The sequence below is a fragment of the Grampus griseus genome (genome assembly GCF_964374135.1).
Source record: "Grampus griseus genome assembly, chromosome: 3".
Classification (NCBI taxonomy): Eukaryota; Metazoa; Chordata; class Mammalia; order Artiodactyla; family Delphinidae; genus Grampus; species Grampus griseus.
The window spans coordinates 124841768-124869114 of record NC_139019.1 but is presented as its reverse complement, the minus strand read 5'-3'; the positions used below and the strand labels follow the sequence as shown (position 1 = coordinate 124869114).

Sequence of the window (27347 nt, the reverse complement as noted above, 5' to 3'; positions counted from 1 at the left end):
TATCTGTCCCGGCGGACCTCCCAGCTGGCAACGGGGGTTCCCAGGGTGAGCGAACCTCTCTTCTTTCATAACTCCCTCCCAGGGGTACTGGTCCCTTCCTGATGCCTTATTTTCTTTTTTGTCCTACCTGGTTACAAGGGGATCTTACTTGCAGCTTTGGTTGTATAAGAGATCTTCTGCTAGTTTTCAATCGGTTTTCTGTGAGAATTGTTCCACATTTAGATGTATTTTTGATGTGTGCGTGTGGGGGAGGTGAGTTCCATGTCCTTCTACTCTTGATCTCCCTCCTCTTGTTTGTCAAATAACTACAACACTGAATCAGATGAGGTCAAATGCAGAGGCTGGGTGGTTTACTGACCATGAGTACTCTGACACTCACCATGCCTCCCTACCTCCAGGTTCACTACCTCTCGGAAGTCGCCAGCTCACCTGGGTTTTATTATTATTTTCTGATCATCAAACCTTATTTGTTATTGGAACATCCTCTTCCATCCTGCAGGACCCTGTGTTCTGCAGGAAACAATTTGGGTAATGCTTACCTGGTCAAACTTTATTACAGAAGGAGAAACTGAGGCCAAGGGAGGGCTGCTCTCTGACACTTTTATTTTGAAAAATGTGCATGGTTCAGTCTCTCCCCACGTCACTCATCTTCACTCACACTAGAAACAACAGAAGGACACGAGTCTGGGTTGAAATTATGTGCATTTATGGGAAAAAAATATCCAACAATAACAAAAGCCCTTCAATCTCGCCAAGTTCTCAACCAGTGATAATGAGGCAGTTTCAATGAATGTGTCTGGCTGGGGACATTTCCAAAGGGGTCAGGACAGTTGAAAGATATTGGCCAAAAAGAAAAGATGCAGAGAGGGCTGACATTTTAAATGAGAGCATATTAGACCTCCCTTATGGCCCCTAATCCTATCACCCTTTCAAGTTAGTCTCCTCCCAGTTTACAAAGATCCTTCCTGAACTCCGCTCAAATGCAGTCTCTTCCAGAAAGCTTTCCTTGGTCTGCACCAGCTGCATATGCCTTCTTAGTAATGTCACATTTTCTCGTGCTGTCTCCTATCACTTTCTGCCTCACATCCATCATGTTTGGGTACCTGCCTTACGGTACCCATTGTTGGTAGGCATGCCCCTGAAGTCGGGCCCCATGTTGCTCATCCCAGTATTTCCGTCTCCCTCCCCCATCCAGTGCTCAGTATACAGCAGGTGCTCAGTATACAGCAGGTGCTCAGTGAGGGCTTGTTGAGTTGAAGTCAGTTCTACATTTGCCACCACACATAACCTCTTGAGAGTGATAACTGCCATCTCTACTTCTTCATTCTTCCTCCACGACCTCAGTGGTCTGACTCCAGCCATCTCCAGGAAGGAACAGACCCCACCAGATATCACCAACTCGTGGTTGCAGGTTTGGGGTGGGGAGAAGGTTAAGCTTTCACCCCTGTTCCAGAAGCCAAGGAGGCAGGAAAGGCAGCCACTGGGGAAATCAGTATGACCATGAGTGGTGTTGGCCAATGCTCCATTTTGGAATCTCATAAGTAGTCATTCTTCAAAAGTTTCCCCCATGAACCATGGCCAACTTTGCAATGCAAGCCGAGGACTGGTGGGGGTCTGGTTGGGTTGCTCTGCCAGCCCAGGGACCAGAAGACATAGGCCGGGAAACTTTCTATAGGACATGGCCTATATTACCTTTGGGCGGGGAGTGTTAGAGGTTGTCTGTCTAGTTGTTCGGTTGGAGCTGTGGTGGGAACATTAGCCCTGTGGTGAGTTGTCAGGCACATAGATTGTAGTAAGGCTGAAAAATACAAGCTTCAATAATGGGCCTCTCCTCCAAAGGGGGAAGGGTCAGGAGGTTCTGGGAGCAATGAGGGAGGGTCCCAAGAGGTCCTGCAGCTCCAGTGCTAACGGGTGTCCTGCTCTGTCTCCTGCTTCCAGCTCCCGCTCCCTCCCTCTGGTTCTCCACATAGGGGCCAGGCAGGGGGCCATTGGAAGTAATAGTGCAAGGAAGGGAAGTGCTTTTTCTTTTCCTACCATGAGGCATAGATTTGGACTAGAGAGAGGTGAGGATCAAGGATAGGAGGAGCATTGAAGAGGAGAGGAGAGGCCAGGGCCCTATCCACTTGTTTACTTCTGTAACGAGTAGACATGAAACCCACATTTCTAGCTGCATCACCCCCAGACAGCATTGAGGTCCTAGTCGGGGTGATGAGAAAATTCTTCAGAGCTCTCAAAGGTACTCAGTGACTTGGGGAGAATGCTGTGGATCCTCCCATGAGAGGGCCCCTCTGGGGCCAATAAGGTATGAAAACTGCAGCATCCTCCCTGGAGACTGGGGAAAAGAGCCGAGAAGCAGAGAGAAGAGAGACTCCTTCAGGCACCTCCTTTAGCAAAGAGAGTTGGACCTTAGGGGACTCAAGTCAGGAGAGATGTTTCAGTATAAAAAGGCTTCCCAGTAAAAGGATGGGAGTCCCCACGAACCCCTTCCCAAATCCCATTGCACTTAGAAAAGAGAAAGGAAGGAGCATAAAAATATCTTGAAGATGTGGGCTTGCCTGACAATACAGAAAAGCAAGTCTCATGGCAGGCAGTGTGTCCCATTACACGAGAGGATTATACCGAGCTTCAGTATAGAGACTTTACATATATCTTTATATAAATGCATATATATTTATAGAGCTTCTGCCTAGAACAGCCGGGCTTGCTTCTTCAGTTCATTCCTCTTCCAGAGGGCCAGCCGGTCAAACTCGGAGATGGTCATGCCGAAGACTTGGTAGAACTCTTCCTGGGACAGGTGGCGCTGCAAGGAGGTGGGAGGAGACAGAGGGAACAGCTTGAGGATGTGAGGTGCAGGCTGGGGGCAGGTGGAGGCAGGAGTGGTTCCTGTACGTTTCCTCTGGGTACACTGTGCCTGGCAGTGTCTGACCCATGGAAGGTGTATGATGAATATCTGTTGAATGGATCAGTGTGTGAGTGGTTGTTTCCTGGGAGGGACCTCTGTAGCTGGTCTGGCTGGAAAGGCCTCCCCCGCCCAGTACTCAGGTGGGACTTCTGCTTCACCGAAGTGCCTCTTGATGCATCCCAGTTGACCTCCCCTTTCTGCAGTCCCTGCTCCATGCGTTGTGTCCAGGAGTGTGTATGGATTAATGTTATGGCTCTTTGCTTTGGAAGAAAAAGGAGGCATGCCCAAGATTTTAGGGCGTATTTCCTCTGACTAATTATTTTACAAATGATCTGGAAGGTTGTTCCTTAGGCCAGTCAATGAAAAAAAGTTACTGTCCAGATTTTTCCAACCCCCACTCCCTGAAATGTCCTTTCATCTCTTTCTTATTTGAAAACAAGTATGCCATATAATGAAACATTGTTCTGCATGCCTTGGCAGGTTTTTTAACCCCTTTCTGCCTGCCCTCTCTCCTGCCCCTTCCCATCAGCCTTGAAAGTTGATACATTATCCTAAGCTTTTAGAGTTAGAAATATATGGCACTTAAAATGTGGCAAAATGTGAAAAATTGGTACATTTAGGTGAAGGGTAGATGGATACTCATTTTACAGTTCTTGCAGCTTTTCTGGAGGTCTGAAATTTTATTTTTCAAAATAAAATTTACAATTACGTTTAAAGATAGAAATAGATGGCATATATCCTGCCTGTAAACTTCCTGCATTCACTTGCTGTCGGTAGCAATTATATTAGCTAATTGAGTATTGAGGGAGATTGAATGAGAATCATGTATACAGCCACGTAACAATTAGACAATTCTCTGGCCTATTGTCCCTGTGAATTAATGTTTTCGCCACATTTCCAGAACTTTAGGTAAAAGTAACTTTGATACTTTTTTTAGATATCATTGGCTGCCGATGACTCTTGAGTTGATTTTTTAGTACTTAATATTTAACACTACCACCAATTCCTTGTATTGCGTTTGTATTATGCTCAGTAGTTCATAAATGTACATTCACCCTCATTTTTCTCCTTTAATTCTTCTGACCTGATTTTCTTCTGAAAACCAGGAATTATTTCTACCCAACTGAAAGATGAGAAAAGCAAAAGTCAGAGAATTAAAATGACTTGCCCAAGAGGGAGGGAGGAGAGGAGACTAGGTAAATAGCAGAGCTGAGACCAAAGTCCAGGGCTTCTGATTCCAAATGCAGTGTACTCTCACTGCCCCTCTTGGTCAATCCCATTAAGAATTTCATAAATATGTCTTTCTTTTATGAAAAATTTCAAAAATACACAAAAGAGAGAAAGTGCACACCCATGCCCATCATCCAGATTCAAAGAGTTTTACCACATTTGCTTCACCTGTTTCCTTTGCTGAAGTGTCTTAAAGCAGACACTGTCTGTTCACTCCTACATACAGCGGTTTGCATCTCAAAACATACTGGCTATTTTCTTACATAATCACAACAGCATGGGCAAGGAAAAAATGACAGTAATTCCACAGAATTACCTAATACCTGTCTACAATAAAATTCCCCTAATTGTCTCAAAGTGTTTTTTTTATAGTTGGTTTGTTTGAATAAGGATTCAGACAGCATCCACACATCACATTTGGTTGTTAGACTCCACCAGTCTAGACAGTGCCCCTCTTCTTTTGTTCATGCTATTGACTCGCCCAAATCTGTTTTACTTGCACTCGAGTGCTGAAAACTGTGTGGATATGAGAGCATTCTCTGCTCCTTCCATAGTAAAGACTGAGGGGAACTGTCTCATTTGTTCTTTTTGTTGTTGTTGTTATTAGAGAGTGATGGTTACTACTGATTCTCTAGCTGGCTTTCTCCACTGTGTTTAAAAATTTTTTTTTTTTTTTTAAATAAGACTCAATTTAAAGGAATGGCAGACTAAACTACTCAAGTAAACACTGTAGGACACACTGAGGGAGTCTGAGGCTTTTCTTCTCTCCTCCTGTTAAGGGCCACGTGGAGCCTCCTTTCTCCTCTGAGTTCTCAGAGCACACAATGGCAGCCCTGTCCATTTGACATTCACCGCAGATTTTAAAGCATAAAGGTTAAGTGCATAGGCTTTACAGCCAGGCAGATAGGAGCGTGTGACCTTGGACATGGTAACCTCACTGAGCCTCAATGTCCTCTTCTGAGAGTGGCAGCATCCCAGTACCTACCTCACGGATATTGTGAGGGTGACTGAGATGATGCGGGTCACATGCTTGGCACAGTGGCTGGCACTCAATCACCGGCACTCTCATTAGTGCAGTGATCTCTTCATGTGTCTGTCACATAGCATGGCCTGGTCTCTGTTTCCTTTGATTTCATCTCCTCATCCTCTCTTCTGGGCTCACGTGGCCCCAGCCACACTCACCTCCTGCCGTCCTCCAACACACCAGACTCACTCCTGCATCATGGCCTTGTCAGCGGCTGTTCCCTTGGCCCAGAATGCTCTTCCTTCCTATATAAGCATGGCTAACTCCCTCACCTACTTGAAGTCTTTGCTCAGATGTCATGTTTTCAATGAGATCTACTCTGACCACCCTACTGAAAACTGCAACTCACCCCTCCAACTCCCAACCCCCCTCACTCTGTTCTCCTCTTACCCTTTCCCTCAGCCCGGTTACTTCCCAACATACTATATCCTTTATTTATTGTGTCATTTACTGTCTGTCTCCTCACATGAGAACGTCAGCCCCAAGAGGGCAGGGGTCCTTGTTTTGTTCACTGATATGTTGTAGGCACCTAGAACAGTACCTGGTGTATATAATAGGTTACAATAAATATTTATTGAGTGAACAAGTATCTATACTCCGAGCTCCTTGAGGAGAGAGTCAGGGGTTTCCTTCTCCCGTGCCCTTCCTGAACTGCTGCAGACAGCTAGGACAGTGTCTCTAGCCCAGTGGTCTCAGCTCAGGCTATATGTTAGACATCCCTGGGAGCCTCTGAAAAATACCGATGCCTGAGCTCCTTCCCCAGATTGTGATTTAATTGGACTCAGATGGGGCCCTGTATTGGTATTTTAAAAAAAGCTCCCTAAGTGATTCTGATGCTTAGAGAAGGTTGCGTTTTCCTGGTCTGAGCTTCTGGGTGTCCTGGAGGATGTAGGAGAGCAGTTGGTCCTCCATTACGAACCAGGTTCGTGAACATTTCCACCCCTAAGTGCTGGCTCCAGTGAGCTGCCGTCGGAGCTGTCCCCTTCAGCACCGGCAGACACTCACTGCTAGACTGTGAAACGAAGCCCTTGTTATAAATGTGGGGAGAATCATCTGCTTCCTTCCCTGCTACCCCAGCATGCTAGAGCTGAAAGGACTCACAGAGCTTCCTGACCCACTCACATCTCCCTCCTGCAGCTCCAACCCTCTACTCTGGGCAAATTCATCAGCCGTCAGGTCAGGGGTGGTCCCAAGAAGTGCTGAGCCTCCTCTCTTACAAGCCTGCATTCAATTCCACAGACATCTCCTGACACCTCCCCTAGTCCAGGCAGAGGAAATGGATGGCTTGATGGTCTGATGCAAAGGAGAAAGAAAGGTATTGGATCTGTGCTCTGGACGCAGGGCTGGGGAGGCTGGAGGAAGAGGTTAGCGACACATCCTGAAGAAGGCTTAGGGGAGGCTTTGGGGCACAGGCATCACTAGAATGGGGCCCTGATGAATGAGGAGGCTGGCAAGATGGAAAGGGTGTTCCAGGGAGAGGCACTGGGGTGAAAAGGGCAGCGTGTGCTCCTGGAACTAATGTAACCAGGGACCGGGACTCCATGCCAAGTGGACTGGATGGCTTGAGAGCCCAGTGCCACGGTCAGGCCATGTCTGTGCCTTATTTATGCTGTTCCCACTGCTCATGTTGCTCTCCTGCCTCTCCATCCATCTAAACCTGCCCATCTCCAAAAGTCCATCCAAATCCTTCCTCTTCCTGGAAGCCTGTATCACCCCACCCAGCTTTAGTGGTCTTCTCTGAGTAACAGCAATGAAACACTTATGAAGAATTTTCTACTCAGTACACTGCCAGATTCTGTGTGAAGGGCTCTATGTGTATTGTCTCATGTATGTCATTTGGCAACCTGAGGGAAGCATGACAGTCACCCCATTTTACAGAGGAGAAAACTACGGTTTGGAGAGGTTGTCATGTGGCCAAGCTGTCCAGTTGGGCATGGCAGCATCAGGGTTGGAACCTAGGGAGTCTTGCTTGAGACTTGCTTATATGTTTACCCTCTGCACAGAGCTGTCCCCCATCCTTCCCTGTCACAGGCACTGGTTTTCTATACAATCCTGCATAACACCAGTGCTGTGTTTCTTCTTATCGGACAGACTGCAGGCTCTTGGAGGGCAGGAACCAAATCTAGCCCTTCTCTTATGTCTGCAGAAGCATCAGCCCCATTTGGAGACATGCTGTAGCTGTGCACCACAGATGCTAACTGAATTGAGGAGGCTGCATAGAACAGCAGGGAACAGTCTTGGGCTAAGGAAACCAGGTTGGAATCTCTGCTTTTTTAACCAGCTGTGTGACCTTTACGCCATTCATTCTGCCTGCTCTTCCCAAGCTGGGTTAGACCAGGCAATTTCTGGAATCACTTCAAACCCAAAGGTGCCTGCTCAGTTTTCTACACATACCTCTAAACGCGTCCGATCCACATCCTTGGGCAGTCGGTTTCTCCCTCTTGTGGTCACCAGGAGCAGTTCATAAGGGTAGATCTAAGAAGAGAGGAGGGGGGATATTTGTAGGTTGGGTGAGGGTGGTGGGCTTGTACCTTCAGACATATTTTGTGTCTGGCTGGGGCTCCCTCCTCTGTCCAGAAAGAGCCAGAGATTAAAGTCTGGAGGAAGGGCTGAGTATGTCCTTTTTCGGGCTTCCTGGCAGCCTCAAGGCACCTTCTCCCAAAAGGCAAGGCCCTGGAGTCCTTGAATACTGCCAGGGATGAGCTTGGTTGCATTTGGCCTTAATGTGAGCACAAGGGCTCCTGAGTGTAAATGTCTCATATCTGTGATTGGCAAGCCTCTAGAGAGTCTCCGAGGCCCGGGGGAACTGTCTGGTTTCAGGAGGCAAGAGATGTAGGGCAGGATTCAGGGAAACTGGGCCAAGGAGGCACTTGAAATGCTAGTCTTGAGAGGACCCTTGGGGTTATTTATCGATGTTCCCTTCCCTGCATAGACAGTGCTGTCATCTTCCTGCTGGTCCCCAGTGTAGCAACATGCAGGGTCCCGGAGACCCCCAGGGTCTGTGTATCTTTACCTTGTACTCTGTAGAGAGAAAAGAGACACACACAAAGTAGAAACCATCAGTCTTTGCTCTGCATCACTACACTGGCCTCTGTCATAGAGACACTGTCCTTATTGAATTCATCCCAAATCAAGGATGATTTGAACACAATGGAGAAAGGGGTTGGGCTGATCCAGAGATAGGTTTTTAGGGGGAAAATGACATTTCAGATATTTAGAATAGAAATAAGAAGAGTCTGGGACCATGAAGCACATGGGTGAGATCCTTCATCTTCTGGGGGGAACCCTCCAGGGTTTGATGTGGGCCTGCCTTCCTGCCTGAGCCTGCTTGTAGGAGCTGGAAGAGGCTGGTGGGAGAGCATCACTGGAAGAGAGCATGAGGCTCATGGAATTTTTTCTTGGAAGAATGTGCATTTGGCTCTGAGTATTTCCCTCCACCCGGGGCTGGCAGGCAACTCTAGCTCAGCAGTACTGGGAGAACAGCAAGCACTCTGTGATGGCTCTGGGAATCCAGATGGGACAGATGGCCTGGAGATCACCCAAGGCCAGGGACTTGAGAGGATGAGAGAAGAGCAGGGGAAAAGGGAGGGAATGGGAAGTGAAAGGGAACTCGGGGTTTGCACAGAGCCCAGCGTGGGACGAGAATCGTCTGTCAAACGGGCTATTATGAGCAGTGCATTATAATGAGGTCCCTGTGAAGTCCCAGGAGAGGCCGGCACTCACCTCGCATGCCCCAGTTGACAGCGTTCATGCTGTCGTAATGGAATAGGTCTGCGCTGGGTGTCTGCAGGGGAGACAGAACCAGGGCTGGCCTGAGGCACACTCACCTCTGCCTCCCTGAAGTACTCACCCATCTCCAGAAAATGCACTGGGGCTGGTGAGACACGGGGCCCTCTCAGAAGCCTCGGTCTCAAGGTGGAGTGATTTACTTCACTGCCATATGCCTAGTGCCTAGGCCTGGCACATAGTAGGCACTCAGTAAATATTCATTTATTAGTGAATTACAGCTCATGCTTTCTTTTATTACTCAAGTATCATTTTTTCTGAGATCTGCCCTGACAACTCTATCTAAAATTGCAAATCGCCCCTTCCCCAACTCCCAACCTCCCTCATCCTGCTCAATTTCCCCCTCTTTTTCCATAGCACTTACTACCTTCTACATTGTGTATAAGGTGACTTGTGTACTATTTACTGCTTGCTTTCAATTTCTCCCTATAAGAATATAAGCTCCAAGCCCAGGGGTCTTTGTTTTGTTCGGTCACTGAGGTATTCTAAGCACTCAGAGCAGTGCCTGACATACATAAAAGGCTTTCAATAAACATCTGTCTGTTCATGAACAAATGTCTAGGCTTTGGGCGTGCTGAGGACAGGGTCTGTCTCTTCCCTGCTTGGAGGGGGTGGGGCCCCAACACCAGCCGTGGCTCTACTATGGACCTCTGATCCCTTTTGTGTGCTTAACCCTAGAATTGTCTCTTAACAAGTCTACCACTTCTGTCCCTCTGCAGTCTCTTCTCTACACAGGAGGGATCCCATTAAAAATCTGAGTTGGGGGCTTCCCTGGTGGCGCAGTGGTTGAGAGTCCGCCTCAACCACATGATGCAGGGGACACGGGTTCGTGCCCCGGTCTGGGAAGATCCCACATGCCGCGGAGCGGCTGGGCCCGTGAGCCATGGCCGCTGAGCCTGCGCGTCCAGAGCCTGTGCTCCGCAACGGGAGAGGCCACGACAGTAAGAGGCCCGTGTACCGCAAAAAAAAAAAAAAAAAAAAAAAATCTGAGTTGGATGGTGCAGCACACCTACCGGAACCCTTCTGAGTCCTTACCAGCACACAGGGCCCTAATGACATCTCCGTCTGGCTTCATCTCCACGCTCACTCCATCCCAGCCACACATCCTCCCCACCCAGGGACTCTGACACTGTGCTTCCCTCTATTAGGGTGGCTCTTGCTGGTCTTGGAGAGGTGAGGTCCCTCCCTGCACTCAGGCCTTTGTTTAAATTCACTCTCTGACCTTCTCTCTCTTTGCCTCCTTGCTTTGTCTTCCATCTGAGCACTTATGACTGCTGACTTCAAGTCACACATGCACTTATTGGTTGTCTGTCTCCCCAGCTAGAATGTGAGCTCCACAGGAGCAGCGAATTTATTCACTGCAGGACTTCCAGCACTCAGAACAGTGCCTGACACTTAGTAGGTGCTCAGTAAATAAATGTCTATCTTAGTGTCCTTCCCCTTTCCCCCATCACTTGTCTATTCACAGAGCCTCTCCTTTTGCCAACAAGACATATTTTTCATCCCCTTTTTAGTCCTTAAACGACCTCACAGCTTCCATGAAGGTTTTACGCCGCAGGACATCTAAGAGCTCAGAAGGCTCCAAGCCACAACGGGTGAGTGGAACCCAGCAGTCAGGTGTGGGCTGTCGGGGGCAGCTGGCCCAGGCTCGAATCCTGGCTCAGCACTTACTAGGAATGAGAGCTCAAGCAGGTCACTGAGCCCCTCTGTGCCTCCATCTTCATCCACAAAATAGAGTTATTAAAAATAGTAACTACCTTGCAGGGTTATAATGAGTGAGTGCTTGTAAAGTGCTCAGCATGGAGTAATTGTGCCAGAGATACTAGGTGCTCCCAGCCCCTCTCACAGGGGGCTCTTTTGTTAATGCACCTCTAGCCCCAAGGCCTCTGTCCAAGTTTCACCCGTAAGTCATCACTCCTGAGCTAACACAGGAATTGTGAACCTCTTGGGGATAATGTCCCTGGAACAGCCTCTCTTACCCTGTGCAGCCCGTTTCTTCTGTAGGCAGGCAGGGAGGCAGATTTGGAGATGAGGGGGTCTGAAAAGAAGGAGCCAAGACAATTACCAGGGGCCCCAAGCCAGGGTTTCCTCTCCCTGAGGTCATCTGGCTACAAATGGCCAATGTTACTTGTGGGAAGGGTGACAGACAGGGACCACCAGCTCCTTCCACTGCTCTCCAGGCTTACAACTAACAGTCTTAGGGGTGCCTCACCCTGGCAGAATTCTAGGCCCACCCCAAGTACCCACTCACAGAGTCTTCTGGTGTTAACCTGCACACATCTATCCTCCTATGATGGACCCATGTGTCCTGGAATTGGGGTCGAGCTGGAACTCAGACAGGCAGGCTCCCACGTGGGTGGAAGAGGTATGTGCTCTTTCTTTCTCTCTGGGAGCTGTTGGGCATGGCAACACTGGTTCCAGGACCAAAGATTAAGACCCACTATCTGACAAACACATGGGGTGGACTATTTCAGATGGGGACTGTGCTGGGACATCCACGTTGTATGGTCATCACAACTAAGGGGGACCTGCCGCTGACTCAGCTCTGGCCCTCACAGAACATGATGGGCTGAAGGAAGGGCAGGCAGAACATACCGCTGTCAGCCAGGTAGTGGGACCGAGGGGCTGCAAGAGAGGGAAGCCAGAGATCAGCGTTCATGGAGACAGACAGAAATTGCTCCCATACCTGGGCCACCCTGGCCGGTGGGGAGGAGAGCCCTCCTTCAGTACCTCCTTTCCCACTGGTCAGTTTCTAACTGTTGCACCTGCACCCGATCCTCCCTCCCCCACCCAGCTTGTAGCCCAGCACCTGGCACAGTGCAGGTGCTCTGTGATATTTGTTGCACAAATGCCATTGAATGGAGCTGAATTTTGAGCAGTACTGGTGCAGTGTACAGAGCCAGGGGTTGAAAACAGTGCCTCTCAGTGGTGAAACAGGGAAACAGCCCATCAGTTCATCCTGGCTTGGCCATTAATAGATACCCAATTTCAGATAAGTAAATCATGCTTTGTTTTCTTATCTGTAAAATGGGAGGGATAGTGTCTCCTTTATAGGGTTATTGTGAAGAATATAGGACACAATATAGTAAGGTGCTTAGCACAGTGCCTGACAGATAAAAACCCTCAATAAAACTGGCTTTATCATCATCACCACCACCACCACTGTCATGTTTGAGCTCACCTAGAATCAAGGTGCAGTACAGCAAAGAGGGAAAAGCTTATGGCCTTGAAGTCACTCTATGCTGGGCCTGATCCTGGCTCAGTCACTTACTGGCTTTCTGACCTTGGGCAAGAGGGTTAACCTCAGGTCTCATCTATAAAGTGGGTGATAATAATCCCTCTACATTGTGGGTCTTTGTGAGGACCAAGGGTGATAATGTATCTATAAATGCCCAGCACACAGGATTGCAATAAATGGTACCTTTTATTATCCATCAAGTATTGACCTGAGATAGGATTTCCTGGCAGGACTGAATCCCACAGGGGTAAGTAAGAGAGGAGGCAGGAAGAGGATGTGTGAGTCCAGGAACAGGGAGGAGCTTACAGTGAAAGACTCTCAGGGCAAAGTGCTTGAACCAAGCCTCTGCTTGTATACCTCCAGTGATGGGAGGCTTGCTACCTCAAGAGGCATCCTGTTTTATCTTCAGACTATTAGAAGAGTTTTTTCTTTACATGGAAACTGATTGGAAGTCATGGCTTCAGATGACCCGAAGAAGCAGAAGTGACTGCTCAGGACGGAGCATGGTCTTATTTAGTCTGTATTCTAGACCCTGGTGAGGCCATAGAAGGTTAGATTCACTAATGGAAGAACTGATGGGGAAGAGAGTGCCCCCACCCCGGCAGGTTACAGGGCAGTGCTTACAGCCATTTAGGGACATATCATAGCCAGCTGTGTGCAGGGCCTCTCGGCTGCTGGTGGAGCTCCGGGGTGGGGTCCAGGGATCCGCGTAGGAACTGGACCGGGCCTTCATCTCTTCCTTCAGAATTAGTCGGCCAATTCCACTCTGGAGCTGGGGGTGGGGGAGAAACAAGATGAAGTTAGAAGGAAGCAAAGAACACTGAGATGGAACAGGCTTAGGAAAGGCTGAGGGACCAGATTCTCTATAGTGAACCTCTGGCACTTTTTGCCTTTTCAATGTCCCTCTTTCCTTGCAGCACCCATATTTTCCTTTGTGGGACTTCATTTCTCTTCCACAAGTAGTCCTGTGGTCAGGGTGGGGCTCTGGTGGTACGTACCAGAGCCCATATACAATATGTGGGCTTTGTGTGTGTGGCTTCTTTCACTAAGCATAATGTTGTCAAGGTTCATACACATTGTAGCATGTATTAGCGCTTCATTCCCTTTTATAGCTGAATAATAGTCTGTCATATGGATATGCCACATTTTGTTTATTCGTTTGTGAGTTGATGGACATTTGGGCTGCTTCCGTCTTTCGGCTCTTGTGAGTAGTACTGCTAGGAACCTGCGTGTACATGTATTCGTTTGAGTACCAGTTTTCAGTTCTTCTGGGTATATACCTAGGAGTGGAACTGATGGGTCTGTAAACAGAGAACGTCACCTAACATGGGTCAGTAAACAAAGGATGTTGCAGCCATCCAGCCATCAGCCTCTGCAGCCACCACCAACAGTATACCCTGAGAGGATTCAGAATGGAGTAAAGCAGGATACTGGGCCTAGGTAGTTAAGGTGCATATCACAGGAATGATTTCAGTGCATCTTCCCGTACACAGAAAAGGGCTAAATTCATTAACGTGAGATGTCTGTTTTTTTCTTTAATTAGAATCTTTTGACGGACGTTTGACTATCTGCTTTGTTTTGTTTTGTTTTTGCAAAAATTCCTTTATATCCTGGTTCCTCCCTTACCTCTTCAGAACTGTCCCTCAGAGCTATCTGAGAGGCTGTCTCCCGGGCTTAGGTCCTTAGTATGTCTGCTGAATAAAACATAATTCTCAACTTTTAGGTTATGCAGTCAACAGTTTTGACAGCTACAAAGGGACCCAGAGCAGACTTTTCTCCTTTGCCTGAACTCTCCAAGGATCCAGAGCCTAGGTACCAGCAGAGGATTCTTGGGCCCATCTGCCACCTCAGAGAGTCTGGATGAATTTGGGTGAGTCTCTCCTGATTCTCAGATCTCCTGTTATTGGCTGATGATCGTAAGTTTTATTCAGTGATGTTAAACTCCTCACTGGAAGAGTAGTAGGTTATCCTTGAAACTTAGTTTCAAGAAGAGGTACCTGGGTTATGCTCAGTTGAAAGACACTGAGTAAGGTTGGACTGGGTAATTAGGTGGAAGACTGGCCTGTCGTTTTTCCTTGAATTGGCTACTTTAATAGAATTTGTCAAAATAAAAGTGAAGGTATCTCATGAGAGCTTTCAGCTCAGAAGGAACATCACCTCCTGGCTGGCAACAGCTTCCTCAGGCTGTTCAGTGTCCCTGAACACAAACTTGTGGGAGCGGTAGAGGCAAGTCCTCATACTGTGCAGCTGTCCCTAAAGGGAAACCCACATTTTCAATTAAACACTTGCCTGCCAGGGACATGCGTAAGAGCCGGCCACTCCATAATCCGAGTACCCATGGTGGTTGTAGGCTACTGAAGGGAGAAACCAAGACTCATAAAAGGGCTAAAATGAATCTAGGGTAAAATCTAGAGGAGTTAAGCTCACAACAGCACATTGGCTCACCACACGATCATCACTAGCGATTTTATCTCCACAAACTGGCTCTGGAATGGGGAACAAAGCTTTCAAAACAAAAAGAAAAAGGAACGACAGATTGCCAGCTTCTAACTAATACCCCAGCCAGACATATATGTACAACACGTATACTTACAAGTACTTACTTAATTGGGAATTAAAGGAAATCTCGCCCTGAAAATGACTAAGATGAGGCTCTTCTATTGCATACGCAGTTAAGTTAGAGAAAGCCTGCTTGATAAAACATCTTTTCAGAATTCTGACCTTAAAGAAACAAAAGCCCTTCTAGGGGGAACTTGCATTTCTCTCCCTGTGTCTTTGAGATGTAAATGTTCTACCTGATTTTCTTAGGCATTTTGTGTGTATGTATGTGTATATGTCTGTTTCTGTGTTTTGAGTACTTGGTCTTTGCCACCTGGAAGGTACACATATGGTATACAATTCGGCAGCCAACCGAATAGACTGGGATTCTGAGCAGTCTTTTGTCTGACTGTGCCAACTCTCAGGGGCTTTTGCCCTCTTAACCTTCCTTGCATTGGCCTGTGCAAGGAAGCCCTTTACTTTCTTAGGCTATTTTGGGGAGTAAACTTTCTAGGTTTTGTGAAGGCTACATCTTCATACTCTGTTGTGGGGACTTCTCTGGTGTCTTACTGGTTTGCATCAATAAGATACATCTTATTAATGGCCACATGATGAATCCTTTATATTGGAGAAACTTCTAAGTTGGCAAATTTTAAAAGAGCTGTGTTACTGGTACTTATAAGAAAAAAACTTAGAAGGTGGAAAACATATATTCGGTTAACCTAAGAACTTCCTTAATTGAAAACAACAACAACAAAAAACTGGTTTGGGAAGCCTTATTTGTGGTCTCTGCTTCCCCTCAGTGAGTCTTACAGATGCTAATAAAAACATTAGGATAATTCATGTTAATTAGGTTGATTAACAGGGAAGTAAACTGAAGAGAAAGTTTAGAGACTTCTTCCCAAAAAGGTGGAAATTTTAAAGGGACTTATCCCAAAACGATAAAGAAATCTTTAGATGATACTTTAAAAATGGGATAAATAAAATGGATGTTAATGGGATTAAAACAAAGGTTTGATAGAACATCACGTAAGGCTGGATGGAACAAAGGGGCCCTCTATAGGTCCCCAACATTAAAGGGCCCCAAACAAGTCCACTCTATTTACCCCACTTAAAAAATATATATATTTAGGGACTTCCCTGGTGGTCCAGTGGGTAAGACTCCGTGTTCCCAATGCAGGGGGCCCAGGTTCGATCCCTGGTTGGGGAACTAGATCCCACATGCATGCCACAACTAAGAGTCTGTGTGCTGCAACTAAGAAGCCCACATGCCACAACTAAAACCCAGCGCAGGCAAAATAAATATTTTAAAATATACATATATATTTAAGTGGCTGGAAGTAAATTACACTGAGATACCTGGCCAAAAATTACTTGGGGCAACAGTTAGGCCGATTAATCAAGTAAAAGATTGACAAAAGGGCCTGAGTCCCTTGGCTCAACCCCTCACTGGGGACCCCAGAGCCTTTTATTAAAAATAGATAAAAGAGTCAGAGAATAAAAAGAAAGGAAAGCTTCTAGAACTCCTTGAAAGACCAAGGCTTGATGATTGGGTCCTAATGGAAGATAAAGGTAAAGGTATAAAAGTTGATAGAATTGAGATGCAAGTTTATAAAAATTGGTATACCTAAATGGGCTTTATATAAGATGGTTATTTCTCTTTTGTTTAATTATATTGTGTGATATACATGTTTCACTGGGGAATGCTTCATAAGACAGGGAGTATGAATCTGCCCCTCAGGAAATATTATTAAACATACAAAAGGAAACCAGTAGGGTTACCTGAGCCTGTATAATATAATGTAAAAACTGGGAGCAATATTCAGGGGCTAATAAAAATAATAATAGAGATTTTGCTCTGGGTCTCACCTGTGCACTCAGAAAAAGGACCTTTGTTGAATGCCTTATGCAAGCTTTTGAAAGCATGATAAATTAAACCCTAAAATTCTAGAACATAGAACTCTTGAATTTTGGCTAAGTCAGAAATCTTCTCACTGATATAAAAAAGCAAATTAAACAAAGTACAGTTGGGCAAATCAATCTTTTAATATCATTTAGGCAGCAGACCAGTTTTTCTGAGAATTAAAAGCAACTGTCTTTGTTTTGCAAATCTCTGCAAATAAGAAATGTAAATACAGCCCACATTGATCTGAGACTGAGCCTAATTAGCTCAATCAGGTAAAACCTGAAACCAAGGAGGAAAAAAAAAAGCAAAAAAGTCCTTTTAAACTCAAACTGCTGGAAAGGCTCCCTCACCCCAAATCTAATTCATAGCCTCCTTAAGGGTTTATCAAGGATAAATACAAATCTTAAAAGTCTTTTCCGCAAATAGCAAAGCCTTAGTCATCTGAGCAAGCAAATTTAACTTATTCCAACTGTTATTTATAAACTAGTAAGTTTATACTGTAATACCTGATTCATAACTAAGTTTTTAAGGTGAAGCTATGAGATCTCTAGTTAGGTCTGTTTATATGTCTGTGTACATATTATACATATGAGATGTCTCTACCTCCGGAAAATACTGTTAAAATTAAATTTATAAAAGAGTTCCATTTAATTGACTTAAAAGTAAGTGCTTACAAATTAAATACTTCTAAACATAAAAGAAACTGGCCAGAATGAATTTCAGGTTCATGTATCTAGGAAATATTCAATATTAAATTAATATCTGGTATTAAAGCTAGCTTCAGCTTGCTGGTTTAATCAGTCAATACAGACATATTTTACTTGGTACACCTTCAGTGTACCAAGGTTCACTGAAGGTTAATAAGTTCATGTTATTTCTGTTGCAGTTTGTCAGCAAAAAAATTAACTTGGTATGATGATATTTTCATAAATTATAAAGGAAAATAAGAGTTTTCAGGTGAACTCTTTAGGAATAATTATGCTTTGGGTATATTGATTTAAAACAGTTTGTCCAGATTTTTGGTAACTTAAAACTTTAGAGTTTTTCCTATTTATTTTTAATTTTTATTTTATATTGGAGTATAGGTGATTTACAATGTTGTGTTAGTTTCAAGTATACAGCTAAATGATTCGGTTATACCTATACATATATCTGTTCTTTTTCAGATTCTTTTCCCGAGAGGTTATTATAGAATATTGAGTAGATTCCCTGTGCTATACAGTAGGTAGTTGTTGATTATCTGTTTTATATATAATACTGTGTATATGTTAATCCCAAACTCCTCATTTATCCCTCCCCCCCGCCACCACGTTTCCCCTTTGGTAACCTAAGTTTATTTTGAATGGCTGTGAGTCTGTTTCTCTTTGGTAAATAAGTTCATTTGTATCATTTTTTTGGGTTCCACATATAAGTGATATCATATGATATTTGTATTTCTCTGTCTGACTTACTTCACTTAGTATGATAATCTCTGGGTCCATCCATGTTGCTGCAAATGGCATTATTACATTTTTTTATGGCTAATATTCCGTTGTAGATATGTACCACATCTTCTTTATCCATTCCTCTGTAGATGGACATTTAGGTTGCTTCCATGTCTTGGGTATTGTAAATAGTGCTGCAATGAAGATTGGGATGCATGTATCTTTTCGAATTATGGTTTTCTCTGTATATATACCCAGGTGTGGGACTGCTGGATCATATGGTAGTTCTATTTTTAGTTTTTTAAGGAACCTCCATACTGTTCTCCGTAACAGTTGTACCAATTTACATTCCCACCAACAGTGTACGAGGGTTCCCTTTTCTCCACATCCTCTCCAGCATTTATTGTTTGTAGACTTTTTTTTTTTTTGTGGTACGCAGGCCTCTCACTGCTGTGGCCTCTCCCGTTGCGGAGCATAGGCTCCGGATGCACAGGCTCAGCGGCCATGGCTCATGGGCCCAGCTGCTCCGCGGCATGTGGGATCTTCCCGGACCAGGGCACGAACCCGTATCCCCTGCATTGGCAGGCGGATTCTCAACCACTGCGCCACCAGCGAAGCCCTGTTTGTAGACTTTTTGATGATGGCCATTCTGACTGGTGTGAGGTGATGCCTCATGGTGGTTTTGATTTGCATTTCTCTGATAATTAGTGATGTTGAGCATCTTTTCATGTGCTTTTTGGCCATCTGTATGTCTTCTTTGGAGAAATGTATATTTAGATCTTCTGCCCATATTTTGATTGCATTGTTTGTTTTTTTGATATAGAACTGCATGAGCTGTTTGTATATTTTGGAGATTAATCCCTTGTCAGCCACTTGATTTGCAAATATTTTCTTCCATTGTGTGGGTTGTCTTTTCATTTTGTTCATGGTTTCCTTTGCTGTGCAAAAGCTTTTAAGTTTAATTAGGTTCCACTTGTTTATTTTTGTTTTCATGTTCATTACTCCACGTGTTTGTGTTTTTTACAGGATTTTTTCCTGTAACTGATTTCTAGTCTCATAGTGTTGTAGTCAGAAAAGATGCTTGATATGATTTCAGTTTTCTTAAATTTACTGAGGCTTGATTTCTGGCCCAGGATATGATCTATCCTGGAGAATGTTCCATGAGCACTTGAGAAGAATGTATACTCTGCTGCTTTTGGATGGAATGTTCTATAAATATCAGTTAAGTCCATCTGGTCTAGTGTGTCATTTAAGGCTGTGTTTCCTTACTGATTTTCTGTCTGGATGAGCTGTCCATTGATGTAAGTGGAGTGTTAAAATTCCTCACTATTATTTTGTTACTGTCAATTTCTCCTTTTATGCCTGTTAGCGTTTGCCTTATATATTGAAGTGCTCCTATGTTGGGTGCATATATATTTTCAGTTATTATATCTTCCTCTTGGATTGATTCATTGATCATTATGTGGCATACTTCTTTGTCTCTTACAGCAGTCTTTATTTTAAAGTCTGTGTTGTCTGAGTATCACGACTTCAGCTCTCTTTTGATTTCTATTTGCATGGAATACCTTTTTCCATCCCCTCACTTTCAGTCTATATGTGTCCTGAGGTCTGAAGTGGGTCTCTTGTAGATGTATATATGTGGGTCTTGTTTTTGTATCAGTTCAGCCAGCCTATGTCTTTTGGCTGGAGCATTTAATCCATTTACATTTAAGGTAACTATCGATATGTATGCTCTTACTGCCATTTTGTTAATTGTTTTGTGTATTTTTTTTAAACATCTTTATTGGAGTATAATTTTTTTACAACCGTGTGTTAGTTTCTGCTTTATACCAAAGTGAATCAGCTATACATATACATATATCCCCATATCTCCTCCCTCTTGCGTTTCCCTCCCACCCTCCCTTTCCCACCCCTCTAGGTGGTCACAAAGCACTGAGCTGATCTATCTGTGCTATGTGGCTGCTTTTGGGTTTGTTTTTGTAGGTCTTTTTTCTTCCCTTCCTCTTTTGTTCTCTTTTGTGATTTGATGACTCTCTTTAGTGTTGTGTTTGGATTCCTTTTCATTTTTTATTTGTATATCTATTGTAGATTTTTGGTTTGCAGCTCCCATGAGGTTTTGATGTAGCAGTCTATATACATATACAAGATTTTTTAAGTGGCTGGTCTCTTAATTTGAAATGAATTTCCAATATCCTGCAGTTGTACTCTCCTCAAGATTGCTGGTTTTGATATCATATTTGTGTGTGGCTGATTTCCTACCTTTAGTGTATGTTTGCCTTTATTGATGAGTTTTCCCATTCATAAGTTGCTTGTTTCTAGTTTTGGCCTCTTCTTTTCTGCCTAGAGAAGTTCCTTTAGCATTTGTTGTAAAGCTGGTTTCATGGTGCTGAATTCTCTTAGCTTTTGCTTCTCTGTAAAGCTTTTGATTTCTCCATCGAATCTGAATGGGAGCCTTGCTGGGTAGAGTAATCTTGGTTATAGGTTTTCCCCTTTCATCACTTTAAATATATCATGCCACTCCCTTCTGGCCTGCAGAGTTTCTGCTGAAAAATCAGCTGTTAACCTTATGGGGATTCCCTTGTATGTTATTTGTTGCTTTTCCCTTGTTGTTTTTTCTATTTTCTCTTTGTCTTTAACTTTTGTCAGTTTGATTAATATGTGTCTCGGCGTGTTCCTCCTTGAGTTTATCCTGTATGGGACTCTCTGCATTTCCTGGACTTCATTGAGTGTTTCCTTCCCCATGTTAGGGAAGTTTTCAGTGATGATCTCTTCCAATATTTTCTCAGGCACTTTCTCTCTCTCTTCCCCTCTGGGACCCCTATAATGTGAATGTTTGTGCATTTAATGTTGTCCCAGAGGTGTCTGAGACTATCCTCATTTCTTTTCATTCTTTTTTCTTTATTCTGTTCCACAGCAATGACTTCCACCACTCTCTCTTCCACTTATTCATTCTTCTGCCTTGTTTATTCTGCTTCTGATTCCTTCTTGTATGTTTTTCATTTCAGTTATTGTATTGTTCATCTCTGTTTCTTTGTTCTTTAGATCTTCTAGCTCTTTTTTAAACATTTCTTGTATTCTCAGTCTGTGCCTCCATTCTTTTTCCGAGATATTGGATCATCTTTACTATCATTACTCTGAATTCTTTTCCAGGCAGACTGCCTATCTCCACTTCACTTTGTCGTTCTTCTGGGTTTTTATCTTGTTCCTTCGTCTGGAACATATTTCTCTGCCATATCATTTTTTCTAAATTTCTGTGTTTGTGGTCTCCTTTCCACATGCTGCAGGATTGTATTTCCTCTTGCTTCTGGTGTCTGCCCCCTGGCGGGTGAGGTTGGTCCAGGGGCTTGTGCAGGCTTCCTGGTGGGAGGAACTGGTGCTTGCCCACTGGTGGGTGGATCTGGGTCTTGTCTCTCTGGTGGGCAGGGCCATGTCAAGGCGTATGTTTAGAGGTGGCTGTGAGCTCAGTACAGCTTTAGGCAGCCTGTCTGTTGATTGGTGGGGCTGTGTCCCCCGCCCTGCTTGTTGTTGTTTAGCCTGAGGTGTTCCAGGACTGGAGCCTACAGGCTGTTGGGTGGGGCCAGGTCTCGGTGCCAAAATTGTGCCCTCCCTGAGAACTCATGCCAATCAGTATTCCCTGGGGCCTTTGCCGCCAGTGTCCCTGCCCCCACAGTGAGCCACAGCTGACCTCCACCTTCCCTGGAGACCCTCCAAGATCCACAAGTAGTCCAGGCTCCTGTGGAGTCACTGCTTTGTGCTGGGTCCCTCCAAGAGTGGAATCTGCTTCCCCTTGTCCGTGGAGCTCCTGCACTCAAGAACTGCTGGCCTTCAAAGCCAAATGCTCTGGGGGCTCCTCCTCCCAATGCCAGACCCTCAGGGTGGGGACCCTGACGTTGGGCTCAGAACTCTCACTCCTGTGGGAGAACCTCTGCAATACAATTATTTTCCAGTCTGTAGATCACCCACCCGGTGATGTGGCATGGGATTGTTTGTGGCATGGGATTTGATTATATCGCAAAAACGCCCCTCCTACCATCTCATTGTGGCCTCTTCTTTCTCTTTGGGTGTAAAATACCTTTTTTGGTAGGTTCCAATCTTTTTTGTCAGTGGTTGTTCAGAAGTTAGTTGTGATTTTGGTGTTTTTGTGAGAGGAGGTGAGCTCAAGTCCTTCTACTCCACCATCTTGTCCGGAATTGAGATGCTTTTAGTTTGGATGCTTTCTGCCTCTTTCCTTAGTGTGTGCTGGCCATTATTCCTTTCAAATGGTGTGTGGATGTGTGGCAGCCTGTGCACACTCCTGGTATGGCAGGAGCAGCAATTGGCGCCTATTTGCGGGTCTCCCAGCAGCGGCAGTGGCCCATGTGCCCCCAGGCCGGTAGGCACAGAGATTGTTGTCTGCTCCTGTGTCTCTTAGCAGCAGTGATGGCCCACGCACTCCCGGGACAGCAGGGACCATGACGGGTGCCTGCTCGCTGCCTGTGCGTACTCTCTGGATGGTGGGGGTGGGACTGGCGCCTGCTCCCGGATCTCTTAGTAGCAGTGGTGGCCCGCACACTCCCAGGACAGCAGGGGCGGTGACTGGAGCTTGCTCATGGCCTGTGCGTGCTCCCCAGACATTGGGTGCAGTGAGTAGTACCTGCTCGTGGGTCTCTTAATGGTGGCAGTGGCCCCCACACTCCCGATAGCAGGGACAGTGCTTGCTGGCTGCTTGCGGGTCTCGTATTTGCGGTGGTGGCCTGTGCACTCCTGCAACAGCGGGGACAGCACTTGGCACCTGCTCACGGTTCTCTTATCGATGGTGGCTGCCCGTGCCTGCCTCTGGAGCCACGATGGCAGTGGTGGCTTGCGCCCGCCCCTGGAGCTCATGTAGGTGGTGTCCTGTTGCCTGAGAACGTGCGCACAGGGAAAGAAGCTCCTATGGTGGTCCCACCGCTCTCTTTGCATGGCCCCCAACAATGGTACCTTGCCTCCATAGCGGTCCCAGGCTTCTTCCAAATGCACCCTCAGTTGCCACACTCCACCCTCTTCAGGCTGTCTCCGCATAGCCAATCCTGGTCCTCTCTCTGGGTCTGACCTCCAAAGCCCAGGCTTCAGCACCCAGCCCCTGCCCATGTGGGTGGATGAGGGTCTCAGGCTGGGGAGCACAGGGCGGCAGTACTGACCATCTGTGCAGGTCACTGTCCGTTTTGCCTTCCAAAGACTGGTTGCTGCACTCTCCTCCGAGGCTCTGAAGCTCCCCCTCTGTCCAGGCTGATCTCCCCACAGGTGAGGGAACCTCCCAGGGTGTGGGAACCTTTCCTCTTTCACAGCTCCCTCCCTGGGGCGCAGGTCCTGTCCTGATTCCTTTCTTTCTTTTTCTTTTGTCTTATCTGGTTATGTGGAGGTTTTCTTGCCCTTTCAGAAGTCTGAGGCCAGTGGTGTTTAGATTTTCTGTGCAAATTGTTCCACCTGTAGATGTATTTTTGATGTATCTGTGGGAAGAGGTGAGCTCCATGTCCTGTTCCTCTGCCATCCTGATTCCTCAGCCCTTGCTAAATTAACTTAAGTAATGGGAATCCACTGACTATCCAGGTCACTTCAAATAAGATAAAATACTCAAACATTATTTGCTAAACAGGTCTATATTTACCTACTTTTGTCTCCTTACAAGAAGGAAACTAAAGATGTTTGGGTTTACTAGACACAACTCTTGTACCACATTGAGGAAAGAAATTATGCTATGAGAAGATGTATGTTTCTAGAGGTTAAGTGATATGCCCATCAGGAATGCTGGTATGACAGACAGTTCACAATTACTTGCTACTTGTCAATTTTCACTAGAGATTAACGTTTTTAAGGGTTAAAATTATAATATGTAATTAAAGCTACTAAAGATAATAAGGGAAACATTTCAGTATGCAAGGAAAGTAGGGTGTGTTTTTTTCAGCAAAAGAAGGTATGAAGAATGGAAGTGCATTTTGTTAAGTGGAAAGAATGATTTTGTCCTAGAGCTGGTTGTTTCTGGATGGAAAAATAAGGGACAGAGTAACAGGAACAGAGAAAGTTGTGGAAGGTTCGTACAAAGGGAGCCCTGAAAAGGAGTTTTGTACATGGTCAGGCTGGGATTGGATTAAATTTAATTAGGTAAGTGGATATTACTATTAAAAGTAGGCTGGTGAAAGACTGGATTTGGTTCCTCTGTTAAGAGAACAAAGTTATCTTGAAATACTGCTTTTGAAAACAGATTTTGTAAGTCATCTTTGTTTTTGAAATCTTTTTTTTTTCTTCTCGGTATGCGGGCCTCTCACTGTTGTGGCCTCTCCTGTTGCAGAGCACAGGCTCCAGACGCACAGGCTCAGCAGCCATGGCTCACGGGCCTAGCCGCTCCGCGGCATGTGGGATCTTCCCGGACCGGGGCACGAACCTGTGTCCCCTGCATCGGCAGGTGGACTCTCAACCACTGCACCACCAGGGAAGCCCGAAATCTTTTGTCACTTTAAGTGAATAAGTATTGTTTCACAGTGACCTATGATCCTATTTGACCAAGTGTTTTGAAACCTTTTTGATATTTTTGACAAAACTTCCCAAATAACAAATTCTAACTGAAGTTCTTTTGACTTCCAGATAACTCTGGGATGCTTCAAAGAAACCCTGCGACATCTCAGAGAGAAACGTTAAGCTAATTAGGCTAATTTGGTATGTTAAATTACTTGAGAAGCACTGTCAAGTGATTGGAGATAAACCTTCTTAGGTTATATGGTATGGGTAAATGTCATTAATACAGATATTCCAAAATTATACGGAATTCCTAAAAATCTGGTATGTCCTGGTATAAGGTTATCAGTCATAATTCTAGATGTTATCTTAGGATGTTGTATGTCACAGAAATATCCAAGTTTCTTGTCAATTACATTATAATCAATCAGATCTTTAACCATGCCACTTTAAGTCTTGTTGTTTATACACAATCATTTTACTCTGATGCTTTTATATATGAAGATCTTAGTGAAGATTCATAAAAAGCACTTTTGATAAATACAAGTTTTTGATAACTTTTAGATCTTACTCCTGAACTGGGTAAGAAATTTTAAAAGACTAATGGAAAACCTGACAACTTCATCTAGATGAACAGGAATTAATTACAGGGACTGAATGAATTGATGAACATGACTTATAATTTTATGACTTTTTTCTGAAATATACTGGTTTTTAATCTCTGTTTTCCAGAAAACCTTCCCTCTTACGCTAACTATGACCTTCAACAAGTTGATAAAGTATACCTTTGTAAACGAAGATGAAACATTTATCTTTTTCTCTCTACCTGATCCCTCCAGAATTTGGCTTCTCCAGTTGGCTCCCCTGTGGACTTGATGGCTTATTTTGACCAGATTACAACTAGTTATACTGTTAAACTGTTACACTGTTTTAGTTTGTTCTCGGCATTTTCAAATTACTTATGCCTTGTGCCTCTCTCTGCTGCACTATCAGTTTATTAATGTTACTAGCTGTATTACTTATGTCCTGTCTGTTTTATGAGATTGTTATCTCTTACATTACCAAAGTGTAACCAAGCCTCCAGCAAAATTAATGACATCTTGAGTTAGTTGATCATGTACATAACTCTACATAGAATAATTGTAGTAGTGCAATTCTAGATCTGGGAAGAAGCAACGAGGGAAAACATTTCCTGGATCACAACAGACTAATAAGACAGGTGATCCAGAGAATTTTAGATTATCAACAGGGTCTAATCCACAACAAATCAGCACATTGAGTGGCCTAGCAACAGAATCTTCCCGTGATCAAGGGATGAGCCTTCCTAGCCCTGAGGGACAAAATTGGTCATGAAATGCCTCCCAAATACTGGTTGAATTTATGGCCAAGAGGAAGCACTGTGAGCAAAGACTGTCACCTGCCGTATCAGTAAACAAGCCATGAAGCCATCAACCTCTGCAGCCCCCACCAATGGTGCAGCCTGAGGGGATTCAGAATGGAGAAAAACACGATACTGGCCCTAGACAGTTAAGGTGCATATTAAAGGAATGATTTCAATGAGCCAAGGGCCTTGCATCTTCCCATACATAGAAAAGCACTAAATTCATTAACTGTAGATGTCTGTTTTTTCATTAATTAGCAGCAATCTTGTGATGTTCGACTTCCTGATTTTATTTTTGCAAAAACTCCTACGTATTCCTGGCTCCTCCCTTACCTCTTTGGAACACTCTCTCAGAGCTATCTGAGAGGCTGTCTCCTGGGCTGAGGTCCTCAGTATGTCTGCTGAATAAAACATAGTTCTCAACTTCTGGGTTGTGTGGTTGGTTTGTTATTTTCAGTCGACAGTTTCTATGGTAGTTCTATGTGGTAACTTTTTGCGGGACCACAAACTCTTTCTCAGCAGCTGCACCACCTTCCATCCCCAGCAGTGATGCATAAGTCACTGGCATCCACTGACCACAACGTGAGAAGAACATGCTTGAGCATGAGGCCAATGCAGAGGCAATCCAGCGTAAGAGCAGAGAGAGAGAATTTCCCTGTGGCAATTTGTTTAGCAGCTGGATCAAGTTGTACCTGCAGCTAATCCTACCAGTTGACTTTCCAGTTTTGCCAAGTTTTGCATTTCTCTTTTCTATCATGAGTGAGTTTGGATTTGGTTTCTGTCCCTCACAAATGAAAAAATCCTCAGTAACATACCATCTAAGCATCTCATTCAGTGGTGTGGCCTGCTTACCTTGTGCATGCTGCGGTCAAAATCGTCCTCCTCTCCTCCAGACGAGAACCTTCTGGCTCGGGGCACTGCCAAAAGACAGCTAGGATCAGCTCCCGCCCATGCTTCCCACTCAGCCTGCTCAGGCGAGAGGGCATGAGGGGCAGTACAGCCTTGACAGGTGGGGGGCCTCTTGGCTCCACCAGTTTCTAGCTGAGTGACCCCGCACAAGTGCACTTTGGTGAACTGCCTCCACCATGGGTCTCCCTATACTGAGATGGCCAGCATCCCTTCCCATTCTTGGGCTGGAAAGTGCAGGTGAAGCTGACTGCCCAGACAGATCTAATAAACCTCAACGTTGGGACTTTTCCTGCCGCTGGTAGGAGAAAAAGCCCTCTTTCTGCCAAGGATGGGAGGTAATCTGGACCTGCCAGAACTCGTCTTCCCATGATAAGGGCAGAATCAGCCTGAGACTGGAGCCACCCAACCCACAGGACAGGTCAAGTCCTGATGATGTTCAGCTACCTCTAGATCCAGCTATGCCTCAAAAACTTTCAGTCACATGACCCAGAAATCCCTGTTTTGGCTTAAGGCTTTTGGAGGTGGTTTTTCTTTTTTT

General features: G+C 45.0%; 1 protein-coding gene across 1 annotated transcript in view; it reads right to left on the bottom strand.

Moving 5' to 3' along the window:
- Positions 1 to 685: 685 nt before the first annotated feature.
- ABLIM3 (actin binding LIM protein family member 3) overlaps positions 686 to 27347 on the bottom strand; it is a 144684-nt gene continuing 118022 nt past the window's right edge. The window contains exons 14-21 of the mRNA XM_082650673.1: positions 26753 to 26817; positions 12805 to 12952; positions 11538 to 11567; positions 10922 to 10980; positions 8880 to 8940; positions 8170 to 8177; positions 7551 to 7631; positions 686 to 2800 (exon numbers count right to left, since the gene is read on the bottom strand). Of these exons, the coding sequence (XP_082506799.1) occupies positions 2687 to 2800; positions 7551 to 7631; positions 8170 to 8177; positions 8880 to 8940; positions 10922 to 10980; positions 11538 to 11567; positions 12805 to 12952; positions 26753 to 26817 (566 nt within the window). The 3' untranslated portion in view covers positions 686 to 2686. The remainder of the gene's footprint in view (positions 2801 to 7550; positions 7632 to 8169; positions 8178 to 8879; positions 8941 to 10921; positions 10981 to 11537; positions 11568 to 12804; positions 12953 to 26752; positions 26818 to 27347) is intronic.